Source organism: Blastomyces gilchristii (genome assembly GCF_000003855.2).
Source record: "Blastomyces gilchristii SLH14081 genomic scaffold supercont1.1, whole genome shotgun sequence".
Taxonomy (NCBI): Eukaryota; Fungi; Ascomycota; class Eurotiomycetes; order Onygenales; family Ajellomycetaceae; genus Blastomyces; species Blastomyces gilchristii.
Genome location: NW_003101682.1, coordinates 385,348 through 404,268, shown reverse-complemented (window position 1 = coordinate 404,268; position 18,921 = coordinate 385,348). Strand labels below are relative to the sequence as shown.

Here is an 18,921-nt window from a genome sequence, read left to right as displayed (position 1 = left end):
TGTGGGAGGAAGTCTTGGCGTTGATTATATAAGACGTATCTTTACGTTTCGGTGTGTAATATTACAGCAGCGACGTATTTATAATACATGTAGCTAAAGATAGGAATTCTCCCATAGTTACTAAATAACTATAAGAAATGTTGCGACTGTATACTGGAAAAATTTTTGAATGACTGATAATTCGATAGAGAACTTTTTACCAACCAGCACAACCAAGCAAACAGATATACACAGAGTGTAACAAGTGCTTTCAGATAAAAATAAATAGAGTACATATATATATAGCAGAAGAGGAGAATAGGAAGGGGAAATAACAAAATAAAAATTAAATGCGGTCCCACGCGAACGAACAAATTATTACACTGGCTGAATCTGTACTCCTCCCCATTGGCGATGGGAGAGTAATGAATGAAAATAAAAAGTGATATATTCCACTGAAATAAGTATAAAGACATCGAAACGGATCCAGAAGGGTGATTAAAATAGAGAGAGAACGAGGCATGTCTTTTTAAGAATACATCAAATCATCCGACAAACGTTGCCTGGGGGTTGCCGGAAGGGACGCGGGATCGTCAGGAGCGGTATCTATGAGAGACTTCAGCTTACTAGCAAGCACGCTGCTGAAAGAGTCCATGAACTCGAAGTCCTCCAGCACTGCACCAAACCCGTAGCATCGAATTTTGCCATTGAGGTCATCCATCATGTTCTCGACATCTTCTCGCGTTAATGACGGATACATGTCGTGGCTTTTCAAATACTGCAGCGCCATAATCGGTGTGATCTGCCCGTCCGTGACCAACTGGCGACTTAAATTGAGGAGTCTTGTTAGATTGCTATGCGGGAGATCGTACGTGCGGACGGGATACATCTGGCCCGGTTCCGTAGAAACGATTTGGGTTGGTGGTGGGCAGGATGCCATTAAGACATGTCCGGAGATCGTTTCGGTCTCCGCATCGTCTTCAGCTCGCCTGCAGAGAAATTCCATATGAGTTCGGCAGGATTGTTCAAGGCTGTGCTTCAGTGTTAGCTCAATAGCAACTGTACACCACCTAACACAATAGATACGTGGGTGGGTTTGTTCTCTTCCTTACGAGAGGACGAATTCAACTCCCAACTCCGGTTCCTTTTCAAAAATGCCCGGCAGGTCGTCTACTACCGAACTATCACCCCCCCAAGCACTCGACTCCCCCAGAACGCCAGGCTGCTCGCTTTGAATCCCTTGTGAGCCCGAATATGAAGTAAATATATTTCCACTACCCTGCGGATCTGTGTAATCCGAGCCAGTCCCGGGACTCACAGCAGATACGGTGGTAGGAGTAGCAGTGGGGTAGGTGCCATCTCCTAAGAATCCCTGGGAGAGGGAGTGAGAGTGTGCCTGCGATGGGGCTTGAGATGGAGCATGAGAATGGGCAGTACTGCCGGCGAAGGAGTCTGTATGGGCGTGTCGGGCGCCGGAACGCAGAGCCAATTTTCGCTGCTCGAGTTCTGCCTCAAAGGGGATGCCATGAGAGGCGAGAATCTGTTTCAGCAATATGTTCTCGTCCCTGTGCTCCTGTAATACCCTTCTCTGCTGCTGAATTGACATATTTGACGCTTGGATTGACATATTGGAAGCTGACATATCATTGCTATAGCATTCTCTTAATCGTGATATTTCGGTCTCTAGTGCTCTGATATACTGTTCTTTCCGCTCTCGATGTGTTCTGGTATTAAGTTAGCAGCCGTACTATGCAAAACTTTCCATGTTAGAACATAGTGACTACCTTTGCGCTTGTCTATTTAGCTCTTGCCGCCGTGTCTGCGCAGGCTTGCTATCTGGTTTTGGGCCTCTGCGCTTTGGTGGCTGCCCTTCTGCTCATCGGGTTAGGACCATAGATTATGTCACTTTAAGTCGCTGGGCTATATACCTCGCGTAGTTTTCTTTTGTCCAGTCAAGTTTTTCAGGAAGGACATGCTCATCAGTGATGGGCTTTTTGTGGATGTGGGTAGGGTGCCTGAAATCACGGTACGCTATTGTTCTACCCTTGATGGAGGACCCATGGGAGATAGGCAAATGGCATTTACGTTCCCGGGTGGAAAAGAGAGCAGAATGCCATTTACGGTGTTCCAATGGGCCCCCACGGAAGGGAAAACGAAAGCGCAAATAAGTGAGCCAATGCTGGTACAAATAGATAGATGTTCACGGACAAAACGCAACACAACGCAAGCCCAAGTTCTTTCTGTACTTTGCAATAACAAGGAAGGCAGGGAGACGTAAAAAAAATCAATGCAAAAGTTGGAGACAAATGTAACATAAGAAAGAGGAATCCATATATAAATACGTTTGCGGGTGAAATGTAGGAGGACTGCATGGGTTTGCAAGGGGGTTCTTGGGGGCATGATATAGCCACCAATTTGGGGGTGTAACGGTATCTTCACACCAACGCAGAACCGAAGGGGAAAAAAAAAAAAAAAAAAAAAAGGGTTGAGCAAGGTAGGGCAACTCTGAGGACGATAAAAGGATTCAAAGAAGGAGTCTATATATGTATACATATAGCTACATATACAGTCGGCATGCATACCTTGGTCGCCAGCGTTTCCGTTCCGCGAGCTTTGGTTGGAAGGGGAACCATTGTGGTGCCCGAGGGAGGCCATTTTCGACTTGTTAATATTTGCTATTCGATGAGAAATACCTTGGAGGCTGACAACTCAGAACAGGATATAGAGATGCCAGCACCCTCCTGGCGCATATCTTGTCGCTGGTGGGTTTGGCCTACGGATACGGAGTGGCGCAGATGGCGGCGGATATAATGCGTTGAAGAAATGGCAGCGAAAATAGGAGTGAAACTGTGCGATCAGCCAGGATGCAAAGGTGCGGGTGTCAAGAAACCTAACCGAGCTGACGGTAGGACGCAAAGATGAAGCTGAAGGTGTCAGAGACCTCAATAGTCAATGATGAGGTCTGGTTCACGAAGGTGGCTGGTTGCTGCTGAGTAATAAGCGTCTCGGAGTTGAGTTAAGCTTGCTTGGGATTAGAAGTTCTGGCTCTATTTTTGTGTACAGAGAGAGAGGATAAGGTCGCGGGCGGATCAGTGGACTATTATTATTGTCTAGCTTCGGGCTGCGAGCCTTGGTTGGTTTCCTGCCGCTCAATTTATGTAAGTATACGCGCTGGAGGCCTTCAGGAAGAATGACTCTTGGAGAAGGGTGTGACATCAAAGAGGAACCTTCTTCGCAGAACCCTTGATACCCCGGGGCGACAAAAAAGAAACTAGGGAGAAGCAATAATTATGATTCCAAACGAAGTGGGCAGTGAGTATTTTCATGTTGTATTTCTTCCCAACTTCTCTCAGCCATGAGGAACTAACCAGTGGTGACAGGCTTCCGGACCACCACCCACTAGGAATTCTGCGGCTGGCCATGGCCTGAGGAAGAACGCTGAGCACTGTTGGGATACCCGCGGCTAAGCAGCCCTAAATGCCATAGCCGTCACAGTCAACAGGGATAGTTGCTCCTCTCAGTTAGTTAGCCCGGCCTGAGGAGGTAAGTGAAGTTTTCGGTCAAACTTGGTCGGCGCAGATGCAGGGAGGCTACAAGTTTTGAGCTTAACCTGTCCTTGATATGCTCTCTCATTCGACCATCACCGTCCTGGATATTCGCCTTTCATTGAAAGAAACTCGCGTTCAGTTGTGCGGATGTTATTAATTCTGGATTAGGCTTGTCCTTCGGCTTTGCCTTAGTAGGTGCTATCCTGTTCTCGAGGTCTTTTAAGCATAACAACCATGGAAGGGTCATTGCACGGCTACCCGAGTGGCGTCCCGAGTGTTCATCTCTGCCCCCAACAAACTGAGGGCTCAAACATGAGCGTTGAGCTCAGAAACGGCGACCGTCTCCTCATTCGAGGATCTAAACACAGCAAGGGCAACGGCCATTCCGATAATGGCTGCTGAGACCCATGAATGCTTCATGTCTGAGGCTCCGTGCTTTTTTTTTTCAACTTCTCATTTAGCCCACGGGCAATCTAACCCCCTAAACGGGCTGGTTGGGTTCTTGATATGGGGTTAGTCCGTCATCTGATCATCCTCGTTTACCAAAATCGGGAAGATGGCCTTCATGCGGCGCCTTTTCGGGTCTCCCTGATTTAATGAGACCATCCTCTTCGCTACGTCAGAGGGCGATTACATGGCAAAGATTTTCAGTCTTCCCTTTGACTTGTCAAGGGGTTCGGCTTCATCCCCAGCTTCTCTCTTAGCTTCCGGTTTCAGGAAAGTTTACAGGGGGTAATGAATGATTCGGGATGATGTTTACGCTTGAGTAACCCTGGAAAACTTTTTGACTCCGTATTAATTCTATGAGTGGCATCCGCTGTGCATTTTCTCAGGGGCTACGTTCCCATTTCATTGATGCTCGTCCACGGACTGTACACAGTTCTAGTTTGACGCACAAGAGCCATCCTAGATTATGCTCCACTTTATTATCCATGGCATTTACTTGAGGCTTCTTTTGCTAGTGCGCTTTTTGCTCGTTCTTTCGACACCTGATTATAACTCTCTGTTCTAAACAATTTGACACTAGGGTCTCCTCCACGCCGGATCCCTCGCCAGGCCTTGATAAACAGAAGCATTGTTTAGGAAAGCAATGCCAACTCGGGCTAAAAAGTACTGAAAGCGATGAATATATGAATAATCTCTTCCGTCACGTTGGCTCATGCTTGTTGGTTGAGTAACAGGATGCTGCTGATGTTTGGCAATAAGTCCCTCAATGCTCATTTAACAGGGCGAAATGATCTCTTTCGAATATGTCCTTCCTTCAGGTTCGTTCTTCGAGCCCACAGAGCCACATCAGCAGCAGCAATTGCAATGTTGACAGCATACTTGCTGGGTCCATTTTCATTTGCAAGCCACATTGTTTGTAGCCAACGAATCCCAGTTCATATACATGTACATGTACATCCATGACTTAATACCATGAAGATGGTCCCGTTGACTATCAGATGTCAACCGCTGGAAGATATCGCTTAACTTATTCCACATCCCCAGGAAGCATATATCTCAAGTATGCATCAACAGAGCTTCCCTTCCCAGTGGCGAGCAGATTCTCCGTGGCTGGTAAAAGAGATTTGAGATGAGAGTATTTAACAGGTCCCTGAGCGCAACTGCAGTGAAATAGTAGAGTGAGACTGATATTCATTACACTGGAAAATCGCCCATGACATCCTTTGTTCCCCCTAGCTTGCAGCATTGAAACGGCCATTATATAAATATTCTTCCTTAGATTGTAAAGTTTTCTGGTCTGACATGAAGTTTGTTGGCGAGGTTTACACAACATAATTATTAGTATCATCCTATATCATCCTCTCTGCCGTTCGGCTGTTCATGTCCCCCAAAGGTGGAGGTGGAGGTTAAATACACAAACTTCATGCTGTTCAACCACACTATCAAGGCGCTTCTTCTCCCACGCTCTGAAGAAGCTGCCGAACCTATAATACTAAATGTTATTTATCAACCAATGAGACTTATTCCCCGTGCCGACATACAAATGCTCAAGGTGCCGAAGCAACCAACATGTCGATACGATGGGCCGAGCTGGGTCCCGAATCTGAGATCCATAGACCGCAGATGGAGTTTGGCAATGCCCCTCTGCGGCCGAATTCTCAGTCAGCAAATGAGGGGTATAAGCTACAGGCGTACAGAGAACCAAGCAGCCCTATCAACGGCGGACGACTGGGGAGAGGAGACACAGACTGAAACTCCTGATCATGAGGATGAGGGGAAGGAAGGGGTTAAAACGGGTGCCGTGGACAGTTAATTTACCTATGTAAAGCCATTCATCCCTTCCACTCGAATTAAGATTCACTCACTCAAAAGCCCTCTTGACAATAAATTAAAATTATCGGAAGTGTTTATTTATTTCCATAGACTTAATTTTTAGTATCAAACTTCTACTCCAACAATGATGATCGAACCTTGGGAGGAAAAGGCCCAGACCGTTCGCGATTACCGCGATGCGACTCTCGCCAAAGTCGACCCTCCGCTCACCCCGTTGCCTGATCCGCTGCCGCTGAACTCAATAGATCTGCCCAAGCAGCTCCTCACTGCTCGTGAATATGAACTTACTCAGAATTACGATACCATTGCTCTTCTCCGCATGCTGCGCGCCAAGGAGGTTACCTCTGAAGAGTTAATCAGAGCATTCCTCCGTAGAGCTGCGATTGCTCAACATGCAGTGCGTGCTCCCGACATTCATTCATTCTCCTTCTCCCGCTATGATGTAACTACGCATTTGTATGTATGAAGTTGTCGACTTTTGCTGATCAAACCTGTTTTTAAACCAGGTAAACTGTGTTACGGAACTTATGTGGGACGAGGCCGTTGAACGAGCAAAATATCTCGATTCGCTCCCGAACCCCATAGGACCTCTACATGGACTACCTATCTCCATCAAAGAGCATCATGGCATGAAAGGTAAGAAATGCAACGCGTCCAGCGTCGGTTGGATCGATCATCCCTCAGAAGAAGGGTTTCTGAATGATACGCTATATCATGCCGGTTGTGTCTTCTATGTTCGCACCACTGGCCCCCAGCTTCTCATGCATCTGGAATGCACAAGCAATATATACGGCAGGACTGTCAATCCCCACAACCGTAACCTCACCTCAGGAGGTAGCAGCGGTGGTGAAGGAGCTTTGGTTGCAATGCGGGGTAGTGTTTTGGTGAGCTACATCAACACCAAAGTTTTTCTTGATCTGTATAAAAACTGTTTGTTTAAAGCACTCAAGACAATAAAATACTAAACTTCCAAAGGGTGTGGGTGGAGATATTGGAGGCAGCATCCGCTGTCCCGCGAGCAACAACGGCGTATACGGATTTAAACCGACCTGCACACGCATCTCTGCAAAGGGAAAGAAGACTGGAATGGTTGGCTCTGACGCTATCCTTGCCACTTATGGCCCGCTCTGTAGCAGTCGGGAAGCGATCAATCTGTTCATGAAGGTCGCATTGGATGGCCAACCCTGGCGTATGGACCCGTCATTGACACCGATTCCATGGGCCCCAGTCACCTTAGCGAAGCCGCTGAAAATCGCCATCGAATGGGACGATGGTGTTGTTAAACCGCATCCTCCTATTCTCCGTGCGCTCAGAGAAGTTGCCAATGCATGCCGGAATGCTGGCATGGAAGTTGTCGACTGGGTGCCGCTGAACCACTCCAAAGCATGGGATATCATTTCCGCTCTGTACTTTACGGACGGAGGTGAAGATGTCCTTAGTTCCATAAATGCATCCGGTGAACCAATCCTACCATTAACCAAATTCATTATTCACGAGCAGCCAACCGTGAAGCCACATACCATTGCAGAATTTTGGAAGGTATTTATGTAACAACATATGCCCTTCGCCTTGGTAAACCGTAGCTAGTGGAGCTGACAGAAATTCTCTCAGCTGTGCCTTGAGCGCGACAATTACCGCGAAGCATACGCCAAACACTGGTCAGCAACAGCAACCATGCCTACCGGTGAAGTTGACCTGATTCTAAGCCCTGTCGGCCCTGGATGCGCTCCGCCTCACGAAACCGCCCGATATTGGGGCTACACGGCACAGTGGAATTTGCTCGATTACCCCGGTGCTGTTTTCCCTGTTACCACAGTAGATCCGGCGGTAGACACGCGCGACGAGACTTATCAGCCCCGCAACGACAAGGATCGATATAATTATGATCTTTATACGGGGCCAGAGAGATATGAGGGAGCTCCGGTGAGCTTGCAGCTTGTGGGTAGAAAATTCTGTGATGAGAAGGTTATCGCTGGGCTTGAGGCGATTGAGAAGGCGATGGGGAGAGAGTGAACCGAGTAGGGAAATGAATTTGGGAGCAAGAATTGCATTTCAATCAATTTGGAGCGTCTGACATGAGTTTCTCTCTGCATCGTGTATGGATTTTAGCTGTAAGTTAAATGCAAGACATAACAGATATCTTGAGTGGTGGCCTATCTCTATCTTAAACCAACATCAATCCAGCGTTTTGTAGGCTACTTAAATGGTACATGTACATTTCATTTGTTGTTGGATGGCGAGACAACATTCCGGCTTGGTTGTGCAGAGTTGAGTTTTCCAGAACTAAATAAATATTTAAAGGTTTAAATATAATAATATTTAGGACATGGATGGTCCCAAAGAGGCAACTTTGAACCTCACCCCGCGATTCAGCTTCCAACCACAACTTTTTGACCGCGGTTTATAATCTCGCCCAGAAAGCGCTGGCGAGTATCAACATATTGATGGAAGAAATAGAAAAGTCAAGTAATAATATCCCGGAGCGCATCTTACCATGACGATGATAGTTTTGGGCTTCCATCCCGTTCCCTGATGATTTGCTCCGATGCCCAACAGCACTGAAATACTCGTCCACATCTCGGCTCCCGGTACTATAAACGAGGATGCAAACTACCGGGCTCATGCAGATGCATATTTTGACTTCGAGCCGGTGTCAAGGGTTAGGATTTATCCTGAGTCTCCGAGCAGCGAAACTGGTACGGACGAAATCGTTGATGCTCCACACCAGACAACCCCGCAGGCCGAAGGCGATGATGCCCTTCACCTCGCAGAGCTAGAGGAACGAGGCCAAAGCGGATCACAAAATATCCCTAATATTCTATCTTCAGGGAAGAGTACATCTTTGTCATCGGCATGGGGCCCAAGCTTCGGGGAAACGACATGTGGGCTGTTGGACTTTCCGGAGATCTCGATTCGAAGATCTTTTTCGCAGAGTGATACAGAGAATGTGAATGAGAATTCCTTTGTGACTACAAGTATTAATTCTCCTGAGGTCCCTGCTATCAGCGGCGGCCGAAGCCTACAATCAGCCATTCCGAACTCTTCGTTTACCGAGACGCCGCCCAGCGAAGTTCCCGATTCCCAGGCCTCCTTTCAAGCCAGCTGGGATGTTGAAAGGGACAATAGCCCGCCGAGACATTCAGGACAGGTTATTCAAATAGGAAGAACACCATTAGAGGCCCAGAGATCTCAGGCAAAACGACGCCGAATCTCGGCTTCTCCAGAATGCATACCGTCTTCCATTCCTCTTTCTTCAGCTACTCCTGCATCATCCGCATCTGAGCTTCCAAATACTTTACCATCACATCCGCAATCACAGCCACAGCCGGAGCGTTACCAGGCGTTAGATAACCCAGTAGCAACGGCACCGTCCGCAACCTTCGAGAGACTCTCGTCCTTGCCTCTTGAGATCAACCCACCGCGACCCGTGCCTTCTTCCACCGCTCAATTTACAACCCACATCACGCCCACCCTCCAAATGCTCACCAGCAAGCTCAAACTGTCCAGGGTTTATAACCCGTCGCGACAGACGCGTCCCTTACGGACCCTGGAGCGCGGTTACTGGCTTCTGAACCTCACCATCTCCGACTCCATCACCAATACCAACGGGAATAATAAGTACAATATAAATGCGCCCCCCTGGGCTCCGCACAGCATTGCCACACCCACCAGCAAGCCCTGGACCAGTAAACACTTCTTCGATTTCTGGGACTTCCTTTCAAAATTCATCGCCGACGATGGCCGCGCCGGCTGGGGCGTCTGGTGCATTTGCGAACCACACCCCCACCCTCCTCCCTCCTGCTCGACGTGCTCTGCCTCCTCCTCCCTTTCACACTCTGTAATCGACCTCACGTCTCCAGACCACATCCAATGTTCTGCGGAAACTGGAAACCAGTCTGATCGACAAGAGGGCAGGGGAGGCCCGGGAGGAGCTGCTAACGCGAAACATGTCACGGTTAAAATATACACATGGGGCGAAGTCGCGCCGCATATTTACTTATTAATGTATCTTGCTAGTGATAGAAGCGTGCGAAAAGTACCGGGTGTTCAGTGGAGGGATGGAGCGGAGGAGCCGGTAATTTTTATGGATTGATTGGCGTTTCTTACCAATTATTATGACGATATTCTTTATACTTTAACAAGCATCAAACGCTCGCTTACGCTCGCTTTGCTGCTTGCGCTGCCCCCTCTACCACCACCGCCTCTACCGCCCCGCAGCCCCCCCTACCACTTCCACTCTCTACCCCTACGCCCCCCTTACCACCCCTACCACCCCTTCCACTCTCTACCCCCATATCACCCCTACCCCCTCTACCACCACTACCACCTCTACTACCCCTATCACCCTCTACCCCTACCACCCCCTTCTACCCTGTATCACCCCTATCACCATTATCAGATTAATCAGAGTCATACAGGCCGCAGAGCTGGCTGTTCAATCCCATCCATGAATTCAAAGAGATGCACATGACATCACACGAGATCATATTACAGAGCATTTAGCAGTGTAGACCATGAACACAGAGATCAAAAATGAATATAGAGAAAAGTATAAGAAATGTAAATACTGTAGAGAATGTATGAGAAGAGCAGAATGAAAAAAAAGAATAAAGATTTGAAGATTGATCTGAGCTGTATGAGTCAGAGCATTCAAATATTCATTTTGCTCAGAAAAGTTGGTTTTTCTATAATAAATAGAGAGAGATATGAGAGACCATATAGATGGAGTAATTGCTAGGAAGCCAACTGAGCAGGCGCCACTACATGTTTTTTGCATGGAAAAGTTGGTTTTTCTATAAATAAATAGAGAGATTTTTAGGCCTTTTCTCAGGCTCTCAGAGTCTGATGAAAGCGACTTTTTCTGCTCGGGATGTTAGAGCCTTCCCGAGATTGACGGCTCTGAAATGTTCAATGTTCAATTTAAGGATCTTATAGCTGTGGGCTGTGCCTAAATAAATATACTCCATGTTCTCTGTCGACTGAAGGTATCTATGAGGGAAGGGAAGCATGGGTATAAGCTGGCTTGATTCCACATCCACCCACAACTATCCGTCCATCCATTCCTTTTTGGGCAACATTGATATGATAATTCATGAGAAGAGGCAAAGGGATGAGAAAAATAAAATGACGTTAGAAGATTTATAGATATAGATACACACATTTCTTCCTGATTTGATTTGGGAAAAAGAAAAGAAGCGATAAAAGAAGCGATAAAAGACGCGACCAAAAAAAGGTAGAGCTAGCTAGCACACTCCTTTCAGGCAAATTTGGCAAAAAGCCCAAACGAAAAAATTAGAAAAGGGAAAATAATTTGAACGGGAAAACGGGGAAGAAAGAAACAAAGAAAAAACGCAAGAAATCAATAATTCAACTCCCCGCTTCCAGCTCCCCCAACTGCGTCGAGATCCTCGTAACTCTTCAAGCTACGGCCTTGTACTGCTTCTTTTGGACCCATGGCTTGTGCGCTCCCGCCTGCGCCATCACCCCACCGACCGCTCCCGGGACCAAACCCACCACCAACTCCAGCGGCGATTGCGGCTGGGTGGCCGGGTGGGATGTACGCCGCCCCGGAGGCTGAAGGTAGGCGACCACCAGCCGCAGACATGCCGCCCATTCGAAGGGGGCTGAGTCGACCGTTGCCGCCCATACTTCCGCCTGCGCCTCCCGAACCGAAACGACCGCCCCGCCGGTCATATGGGCCCATTCTATTGACGCCGTAGCGGTTACCCCGTCGAATAACTCCTGGGTTATGCAAACCTGATGGGTCTCCAGATGCAGTGCCTGTCATTGGGAGTCCATTGCCAGTCCAGCCTGGGCCGGCTGCATTCATGAAACCGGTAAATCCTGCTGCGGATGGCGGTAGGCCCGAGAAAGGATGTCCGCCAGGCATTGGGCCATTCCCTGCTCCGAAACCAAATGGCATGTTTGCAAGATTGAATCCACGAGGTGTTCCGGTGGCCATATGGCCGGATGGGTATGTGAAATGGCCGTTGCTGGTAGCATCGGATCTTGATGGGGAGATATGCGCTGGGTCGAGGACATAGGCATTGACCAGGAGTAGCTAAGATGCGAAATTAGTATGATAAGACAAATGAGCAAAGGAATTGTCCTGTGCTTCAAACTTACATCTCTGCGGATATCGCCATACCAATCCGGGTGGCGTTTTTCCACATGCTTTCTCCAGAAGTGGTGGGCCTTAAATAATTTGGTACACTCTGGTACCTTGCAGCGGAATTTAGCTTCATCTTCTTGCTTGACAAATTTCGAGAGCTCTTCTTCCACTGCCTCATCCACGGGTTTTCCTCCAAGTTTTTTCAAGTCCACATTCTCGGGCTCCAATATCTGTAGGAGCTTTTCCTCAAACGTCCGCACCCAGTTGAAAGCACGCTGAGTCTGCTGTTCAGTCTTCGATGAAAAGTGTGATGGTTTTTTCTCTTCTACTGGAGACGCTCCGTTCTGTTCTTCTTCGGTAGTTTCTTTTTTCTTCGTAGGGAACGGCTGACCGAGAGCGCTGGCCTTTGCCGCGGCTTTTGCTTGGGTACTCAGTCCGGAGCGAGGGCGGCGAAGATGGCCACCAGGGCATTTACGAACAAGCTCGTGAATCGAATCGCTCTCAAAAACGCAGAAAAAGCAGAAGTTATAAACGCGACGCAGATATTCAACTAGCAAATCCAGCTGCTTCTTTTTAATGAGCAGGTCTTCACTATCGACTTCCTCATCGTAGGACTCTTCTTGTTCTTCTCCTTCCTCGGCCTCCCCATCTTCCAAGAGGATCATGTCAACGTCTGACTCGAACGGCTTGCTTTTCTTTTCCTTTGCGGTGCCGGTAACAGGAGGGCGGAGTAACCCTTTTCCACGTAGTTCTTCGACTCGACTCTCAATCTTCGATAGGCCGTCAGCTGACCCAAGCTCTGAATCAAGTTTAGATACCATCCGTTTAGCCAGCTCGAGATCCCTCTCGATACGTTCAGGGGCGGAGAACAGATCCCAAAGTGCTTTTTTTCTCGGATTCGTCGGGGGAACGTGGACGCCAACGTGACATACAAAGTCGCCGCGAATAGGATCATGGATGGTTTTTTCGTTAACCGCATCCAGAGCCTTTTCAGCAGCAGACGTGTTGTTGGATCCATTTGCCGCACTGCCATCCACTTCCTCACCTTCTTCATCCCTACCATCGCCTCTCTCGATAACCGATGGACCTTCAGCTGCTGGATGAAGCATAATCCAACCCATCCGGTGACACTTTTTGGCAGGGTTAGGGTCACTCAAGCTAAGCCACTTGAACCCGCCATCTCCTTCACCAAGGTGTTCTTTGCAGAAATCTTCAATTTTGTCACGGCTTACATTGGGCGCTAAAGTTTTGATCAAAAGAGCAGGTTGAAATTGCGAATCGTCGCGTAAATCTCCTCCGCGTGCGGGAACCAGATCGAGCACACTTAGGGTTTCTCCCACGGCCGTCGCTTCTCCTTCCTCCTTTTCAATGATACCACCTGCTCCGTCGCTTTCACTTTTGTAGATACCTTCCAGGGTAAACTCGTCAAATACTCCAGCGTCGACATCTTGTTCCCACTGTCGATACGCACCAGTTCTGAACTCCATCAATCGCTGGCGAAGAGGGTCCCTAGTTTCGGGAACATATCTTTCCTTGAACCACTCCTCCGTTTTGTGTTGTTGGACAAAATTTCGAGCCATCTTGATTTGCAGTTCAGCCTTGTAGGCGTCATAAGCCGTTTGGATCTGTGCGCGTTCCTTTTCGCGGTCTTCCCGGGCCTCTCGTTCACCCTTGACTCGATCAGTGGGTCGTCTTCCACCGAGTTTAGCCCGCTCTTTTTCTTCTTTTATTGCCTGGTCTGCCCTCCACCATTCTGCGAACCAGTTGAACCCTACTTGGAAGTCGAGGGTTAACGGGTTGGGCAGAGGGTTGGTTCGTAAAACGGGCTTCGCAGAATCTTGCCCTGGAACATATCGGTCAATGTTTGCCGCTACAGGGGATGGTAAACGACGGCGCTCTTCTCGATCACGGGCTGCAAGGTCACGAGACGCGGCATAATATTCATCGCCACGAGGCGCACGTTCTCGATCGCCAGGTTGATACCGATCAATTGCGACAGGAGATCGAGATCGGCCACGTCCAGCGGCTCGACGACGGTCTTGGGAGGCTGGGAGCTGTTAATAATTTTGGCGAAGGTCGACAGGAGACACAGCACAGAAAGCATAAATCCGAGTTAATATTAGAAAATTTATACTCACCAGGCGACCTTCGTCGATATGAATCCATGGCTGGCCTTGAAGAAGCAAAAGCGTCCTCTTCGCGGCTCCACCTCGCATCACCTTTAGCCGAGGTGGCCGTGGGGGAGCCGAAAGAATCGTATGACTCCATCAGGAACGCAGACACGTACACTTCTACCAAGCGTTGTCATGCAACACTGGCTTAGTATGGAAGTTGCTGGCTCCGAACTGGTATTAAGGGTTAAGGAATTCTATCGTGGGGAGTATGGTGGGCGATGGCGCATAAAACTAGGCCTCGTAAAGTTATACACCGGGGGACGAACCTCGTAGACCCGGAGACCGAAGGGGCGAAAGTTGGAGCTATGAGTCGACATTTTGAGGGTTAGAGTAATGTTTTCAAAATATTTAGCTGAAGGAAACGGAGGGGCGAGGGACGAGGAATGTAGAATTAAAGAAGACGAGGATTCAAAAGCGGCTGAAGAGACGAGGGAGTCCAAAAGCGACGAGAGAATTGGGTCGCCAACTGATAGCGATAAAAGAAGAGTAAAGAGAGAAATAAATATGAATGATAAGCTTCCTGGTGAGCACGAGGCGCGAGAATCGCCTTGAGGAGAAGCAGAAAGGACAGGAAGAGAGACAAGAGCGGAGGGGCAGGTATTTGATAATGAGAAGAAAAGGGAACCGAGCAAGATGGGCGACGAGGCTTTGGCAGGAGAAAAAGAACAAGGAAGGGATGGATCAAGATGTAAATAAGGAATAAACGGGAGGACGTGAACAAGCACAAGACAATGGATGGTTGAGGCGGCCGTTAAGGTGGAAAGACAAAGGGCAGGGTAGTACAGTACAAGGGCGAAGGGAGAACGAGGGAGAAGAGGTGAGAGGTTCGGCAACCTACAAGAAGCCTAGAAAGATCAATCCCCAAGGTGTCGAACAGAGCACAGAATCTGTCCAGGGGATGGCGGAGCAATTGACGTTGTGAGATCGTCGACAAAGAGTTGAATGATGTTGGCGACGGCGAGGTTGGTTGATGGAACACGAGGAGGCGCCGGTGGTGAGGCTTTGGTCACGTGGAGCTGAGTCAGTGCTGAGTCATCTGACCGGCTCGGCCAAGTCCATGGATTCATAAAAACTTGTATTGGCAAGGGAAGAGATGTTCAAATCATGCAATGGGTGTCTTCGAATTGGCAAAAGTCGAAAATGCGCCTGGGACAACGTCCTTGCCGTTTAATTGCGAGGCAGAAATCAGGTGTCCTGAAAAGGAAATTGTGTACAAATGGAGCATAATTGCCGATATGTACATGTACATGTATGTATATTACATACATTTGGCTGTCAGGGAAGCTGAGTGAATCGACATTTCCCTTATCACGAAGGCAGGGGCGCCGATCTATAAGGTTTCGGTTTCATCGGAACTATTCGGCAAGGGGCCTCTTACATCCTTAGCCCTGTAGAAGCACACTTGCCGCTGAATTGGAGTTCGCCTGAGATGGTCTTCGAAAAAGACGCCTACCAAGTGATAGGAGAGTCAACAAGTCCATACATTGAAGTGCTTTTTAAATAGTGATACATTTCCTGTCAAATGTGAATGTACATGTACATGTGAAACAAACTCCACAGTGAAAAGGGAAAAGAGACGTCATGCTCAAGCAGCCTTCCATTTTTGCAAGTTTAATCAATTCCTACGCAAATAACTATGCTATCCGGGCAGTCTTCCCCTTGATTTCGAGGTCCGCCGCGTACATACACCTGCCTGCTGGGCAGTTCGCATGGAACAGGATCCTTTCTCCATTGTCCGCAACAGTAGCTCCCCCAGGAGCCTTCAATCCATAGTCACCCGATTTAATCAGCGGCTTCGCCGCCTTCACATACGGCCCCCTGATCGACCGCGACGTCGCATATCGCACATCATACGCAGGACTCGTCCAGCAATGCGAAGAGTAGAAGAGGAAATAAACTCCCTCCGACGACCGTATCAGGCTGGGCGCCTCAATCAGTGGGCCGTCGCTCTCATCGCGGTCGAGAATCGTGGTCGGATCGCCGACTTTTGTCACGCCGTCTCCTTCTACCTTCTGCAGGTAGATGGGTGTCGGGACGATTGGTGGGATGCTGTTTCCGCAATCACCCCCGTTACCAATGCTGTTGCCGTCGACTTTATACACCACCCAGCGGGAGCCATCTTTGTCGAGAAAGCCAGCTGGGTCGATCGAGCCACCGGTTTCTATGTGACGGGCGAAGGGCTCGTCAAGTGGGTGGTAGGGCCCCGCGGGATTCTTGCCTTCAGAGATGGCTGCGGCGACATAGTGGTGGCGAGGGAATTCTTTGGGGACTCCAGAGTAGTAGAGGACCAGTTTTCCATCATCCTGTATCAATGAGATTGTTTAGTTCATTCACAGCGAGCCAAATTACTTGAAGGTCGTTGGTAGAAATATCATAAATAACAGAAGGGCGGCCAATTCACAATCATAAAGATTCACCGTAGAAAAGGAAATCGTTTTGAATAATCATCAACATACCCTCACAATAACATGCGGAGCCCATTGGTCACGCGGAATTTCCCACGGACCAAGGCTAGCCAAGGCGTCTGTGTTGAGTACTGCCCACTTTTCAAAATCGCTGGACTTTGCTACCTGCACCTTTTTGTTGTATGCGTTGGTGCCAAATGCATACCAGTCAGCACCAACCTTCAGGATTGCAGGATCCGGGAAGTCTTTCGGAATCACTTGGTGCGGGCCAGGTTTGGCAAAGCGGCCTTGAAAAAGAGTCGTGTTCACGGCATTTATGGTATAAGCAAGAGATAAAACGGACAATAATGATTGAAGAAGGCTACGCATCTTGGAAAGAATAGGTCTTCCCGTGTATGGACCGATGAAGATTCTCCTTCTTTTGTTTGATTAACAGACGAATGCTAATCGATTCAAGAAAAAGAGGAAGGAGAAAAAAAAAAAATTTAAAACAAAAGAAGATCCCGAGGGGGGGATATTCGACACAAAACATAGCTTATATAGGGGAACTGGTGAACCTGTCATAACTAGGCGGATTATTTATCCAGCCACACACCCCAGGGACGGGATGGAAATAATCAAAACTTCCAGAACAGTGCGATCGACACACCTGAGAGCATTCTTGATTTTATCCATGTTCGCACTTGCGTGGCGGGAGCGGCTGAGAGAAGGATCAGTCCGTTTCATCCTGCGTAAGTTGGGTTGACAGCTACCACCAGTTAACTTTGTTAATTCAGATGATCCTTCGTTCACTGTCAACTGTAGACCGGATGCCATGTTTAGGACGCTCTAAAATGTTTTTGTACAGCTGGATTGTTTCGCATCGTATAATGTCAGTGATTGTCAGTAGTAGTTCTGGCCGCCAGAAACAATGTCCTGAACGACGGAAAAGACAGACAGGTTTTGATATTATTATTATTGTAGATCATCGCGACGCAATATATATATATATATATACTGAATTTAACTTCCCAGGAAAGGGCGCCAGCGTCTGAATCGGGGAGACTAGGGCATGGCAGCCAGTAAACCCTAACTAGCCCCATTTGGGATGGCGTAATATATGGATGGACGCCCCTTGTTTATTTTTAGGCTTGGAACCTCCAACAAATGGCGAGCTTTGAGATACTCGTGCAGAGAGACTGGGAAGCGGTGGAGATGGATGAGGTGGTAGTTGAGGCTATGCCCCGTCTCATGTTGAGCTTATAATTGATGCCGATGAATGTACCAACTGCATCTAATGCGGTGGCTCGACCTGGACTCGCTCCCCAAGGCATTCTCCATATGAGAGAGAAAAGATCAACCAAGATCTGCTCAACCACACCTCGTCAATTGTCGAATTCTAGAGTAGGATAGGCACATGGATGTACTTTGTTGCTGAATTCAATGAGCATAAAGCTGATAAAAAAAAACAGTGAGAGAGCAGGCTCTACTATCGTCCCATCCCCATCCCCTTTTGTATTTTGAATATCAGAGGGCAAACAACGACAGGGAAAAGTTATGACAAGAAGCAAGGAAACAAGACGTCCCGCGCCGCGCGAAGATCCAGGCCTCGCAGATGTTCTGTGGAGCTGTGAAGATTCTTCCCCACAGGAACTATCTTAGTGATTGATCTTCACCCCACAGAGCCACGCGGATGAGCTCCCCTGGATGGCTTTGAAGCGGCCGAAGAATTTTTTTTTCTTTTTTTTGCGAAAACAATCTGTGCTTTCGCTGAAACATCACGTTCAAATCTATTTTGGCTGCTTCAGAATATCGAAAAAAAAATAAAATCGGAGGGATATATCTAGAGTTAAATGACTCCAGAGGTCGTGATAGTAAATTGACACCTGTCTGAGCTAGATAGCATGGCGCAATTATCCATATACAAAAGAAAAAGGAAGAGAGAGAAGAGGAATGAAACAGCAGGAAGGTCAATACCACTTCCTGCATCCATAAGAGTTTATTAACCTGGAAAAGTGCCATGTATACTGACTCTTTCCTTTCCAATGGTTAAGATATGGAAACATATGGATCATAGGTGTTTCAGGCCAGTGACATTTCCTTTGGAATCGGAAACAGAGACGGCGAGATTATCCAAAGATTACCTTCAGAACAAATATGCCATGGAAGAAAATTAAGTGCTGGAAACAGAAACGGAGGCTGAACTGCAAGCTCATCTTCCCCCAAATAACATGTCCAACTAGACTTCGGTTCTTTGAAACATTTCTGCCATTCGCCCAACGTGGCAATAATGAATGTGCAACGTTAGTGAGACAGCGAGAGCAAAGAAGTTCATCCAAGTGAGGATATGAAACTCCATGGGGAAAGCACACTGGAATTGTGCGATATAGTTACTGTCTGCATCCAAGGAAAATAGCTGGCTGGCGAGCAAAACATTTTACATA

General features: G+C 47.9%; 4 protein-coding genes across 5 annotated transcripts; 1 reads left to right on the top strand and 3 right to left on the bottom strand.

The window, feature by feature from the left end:
- Nucleotides 1-3,441, bottom strand: BDBG_00067 (uncharacterized protein). The gene is made up of 5 exons (XM_002628775.2): nt 2,562-3,441; nt 1,908-1,994; nt 1,764-1,851; nt 1,092-1,703; nt 1-1,010 (listed from the first exon to the last, which is right to left on the bottom strand). The coding sequence occupies exons 1-5, from the start codon at nt 2,632-2,634 to the stop codon at nt 509-511; spliced, it is 1,362 nt and encodes a 453-aa protein (XP_002628821.1). The 5' UTR covers nt 2,635-3,441; the 3' UTR covers nt 1-508.
- A 4,710-nt stretch (nt 3,442-8,151) lies between these two features.
- BDBG_00065 (uncharacterized protein) lies at nt 8,152-10,343 on the top strand. The gene has a single exon (XM_002628773.2). The coding sequence runs from the start codon at nt 8,353-8,355 to the stop codon at nt 9,898-9,900; it is 1,548 nt and encodes a 515-aa protein (XP_002628819.1). The 5' UTR covers nt 8,152-8,352; the 3' UTR covers nt 9,901-10,343.
- A 145-nt stretch (nt 10,344-10,488) lies between these two features.
- Nucleotides 10,489-15,151, bottom strand: BDBG_00064 (arsenite resistance protein Ars2). Its single transcript, XM_002628772.2, has 4 exons — nt 14,932-15,151; nt 14,058-14,396; nt 11,934-13,966; nt 10,489-11,868 (listed from the first exon to the last, which is right to left on the bottom strand). Exons 2-4 carry the CDS (start codon nt 14,185-14,187, stop codon nt 11,167-11,169), a joined length of 2,865 nt encoding a protein of 954 aa, XP_002628818.2. The 5' UTR covers nt 14,188-14,396; nt 14,932-15,151; the 3' UTR covers nt 10,489-11,166.
- Nucleotides 15,152-15,391: 240 nt separating this feature from the next.
- BDBG_00063 lies at nt 15,392-17,438 on the bottom strand. 2 transcript variants are annotated; one of them, XM_031719712.1, is made up of 3 exons: nt 17,251-17,433; nt 16,550-17,198; nt 15,392-16,396 (listed from the first exon to the last, which is right to left on the bottom strand). In XM_031719712.1, the coding sequence occupies exons 2-3, from the start codon at nt 16,865-16,867 to the stop codon at nt 15,728-15,730; spliced, it is 987 nt and encodes a 328-aa protein (XP_031575582.1). In that variant the 5' UTR covers nt 16,868-17,198; nt 17,251-17,433; the 3' UTR covers nt 15,392-15,727. The 2 variants fall into 2 exon arrangements, with proteins under 2 accessions (XP_031575582.1, XP_002628817.1); XM_002628771.2 differs by having other exon boundaries at nt 15,484-16,396; nt 16,550-17,438.
- Nucleotides 17,439-18,921: the final 1,483 nt, after the last annotated feature.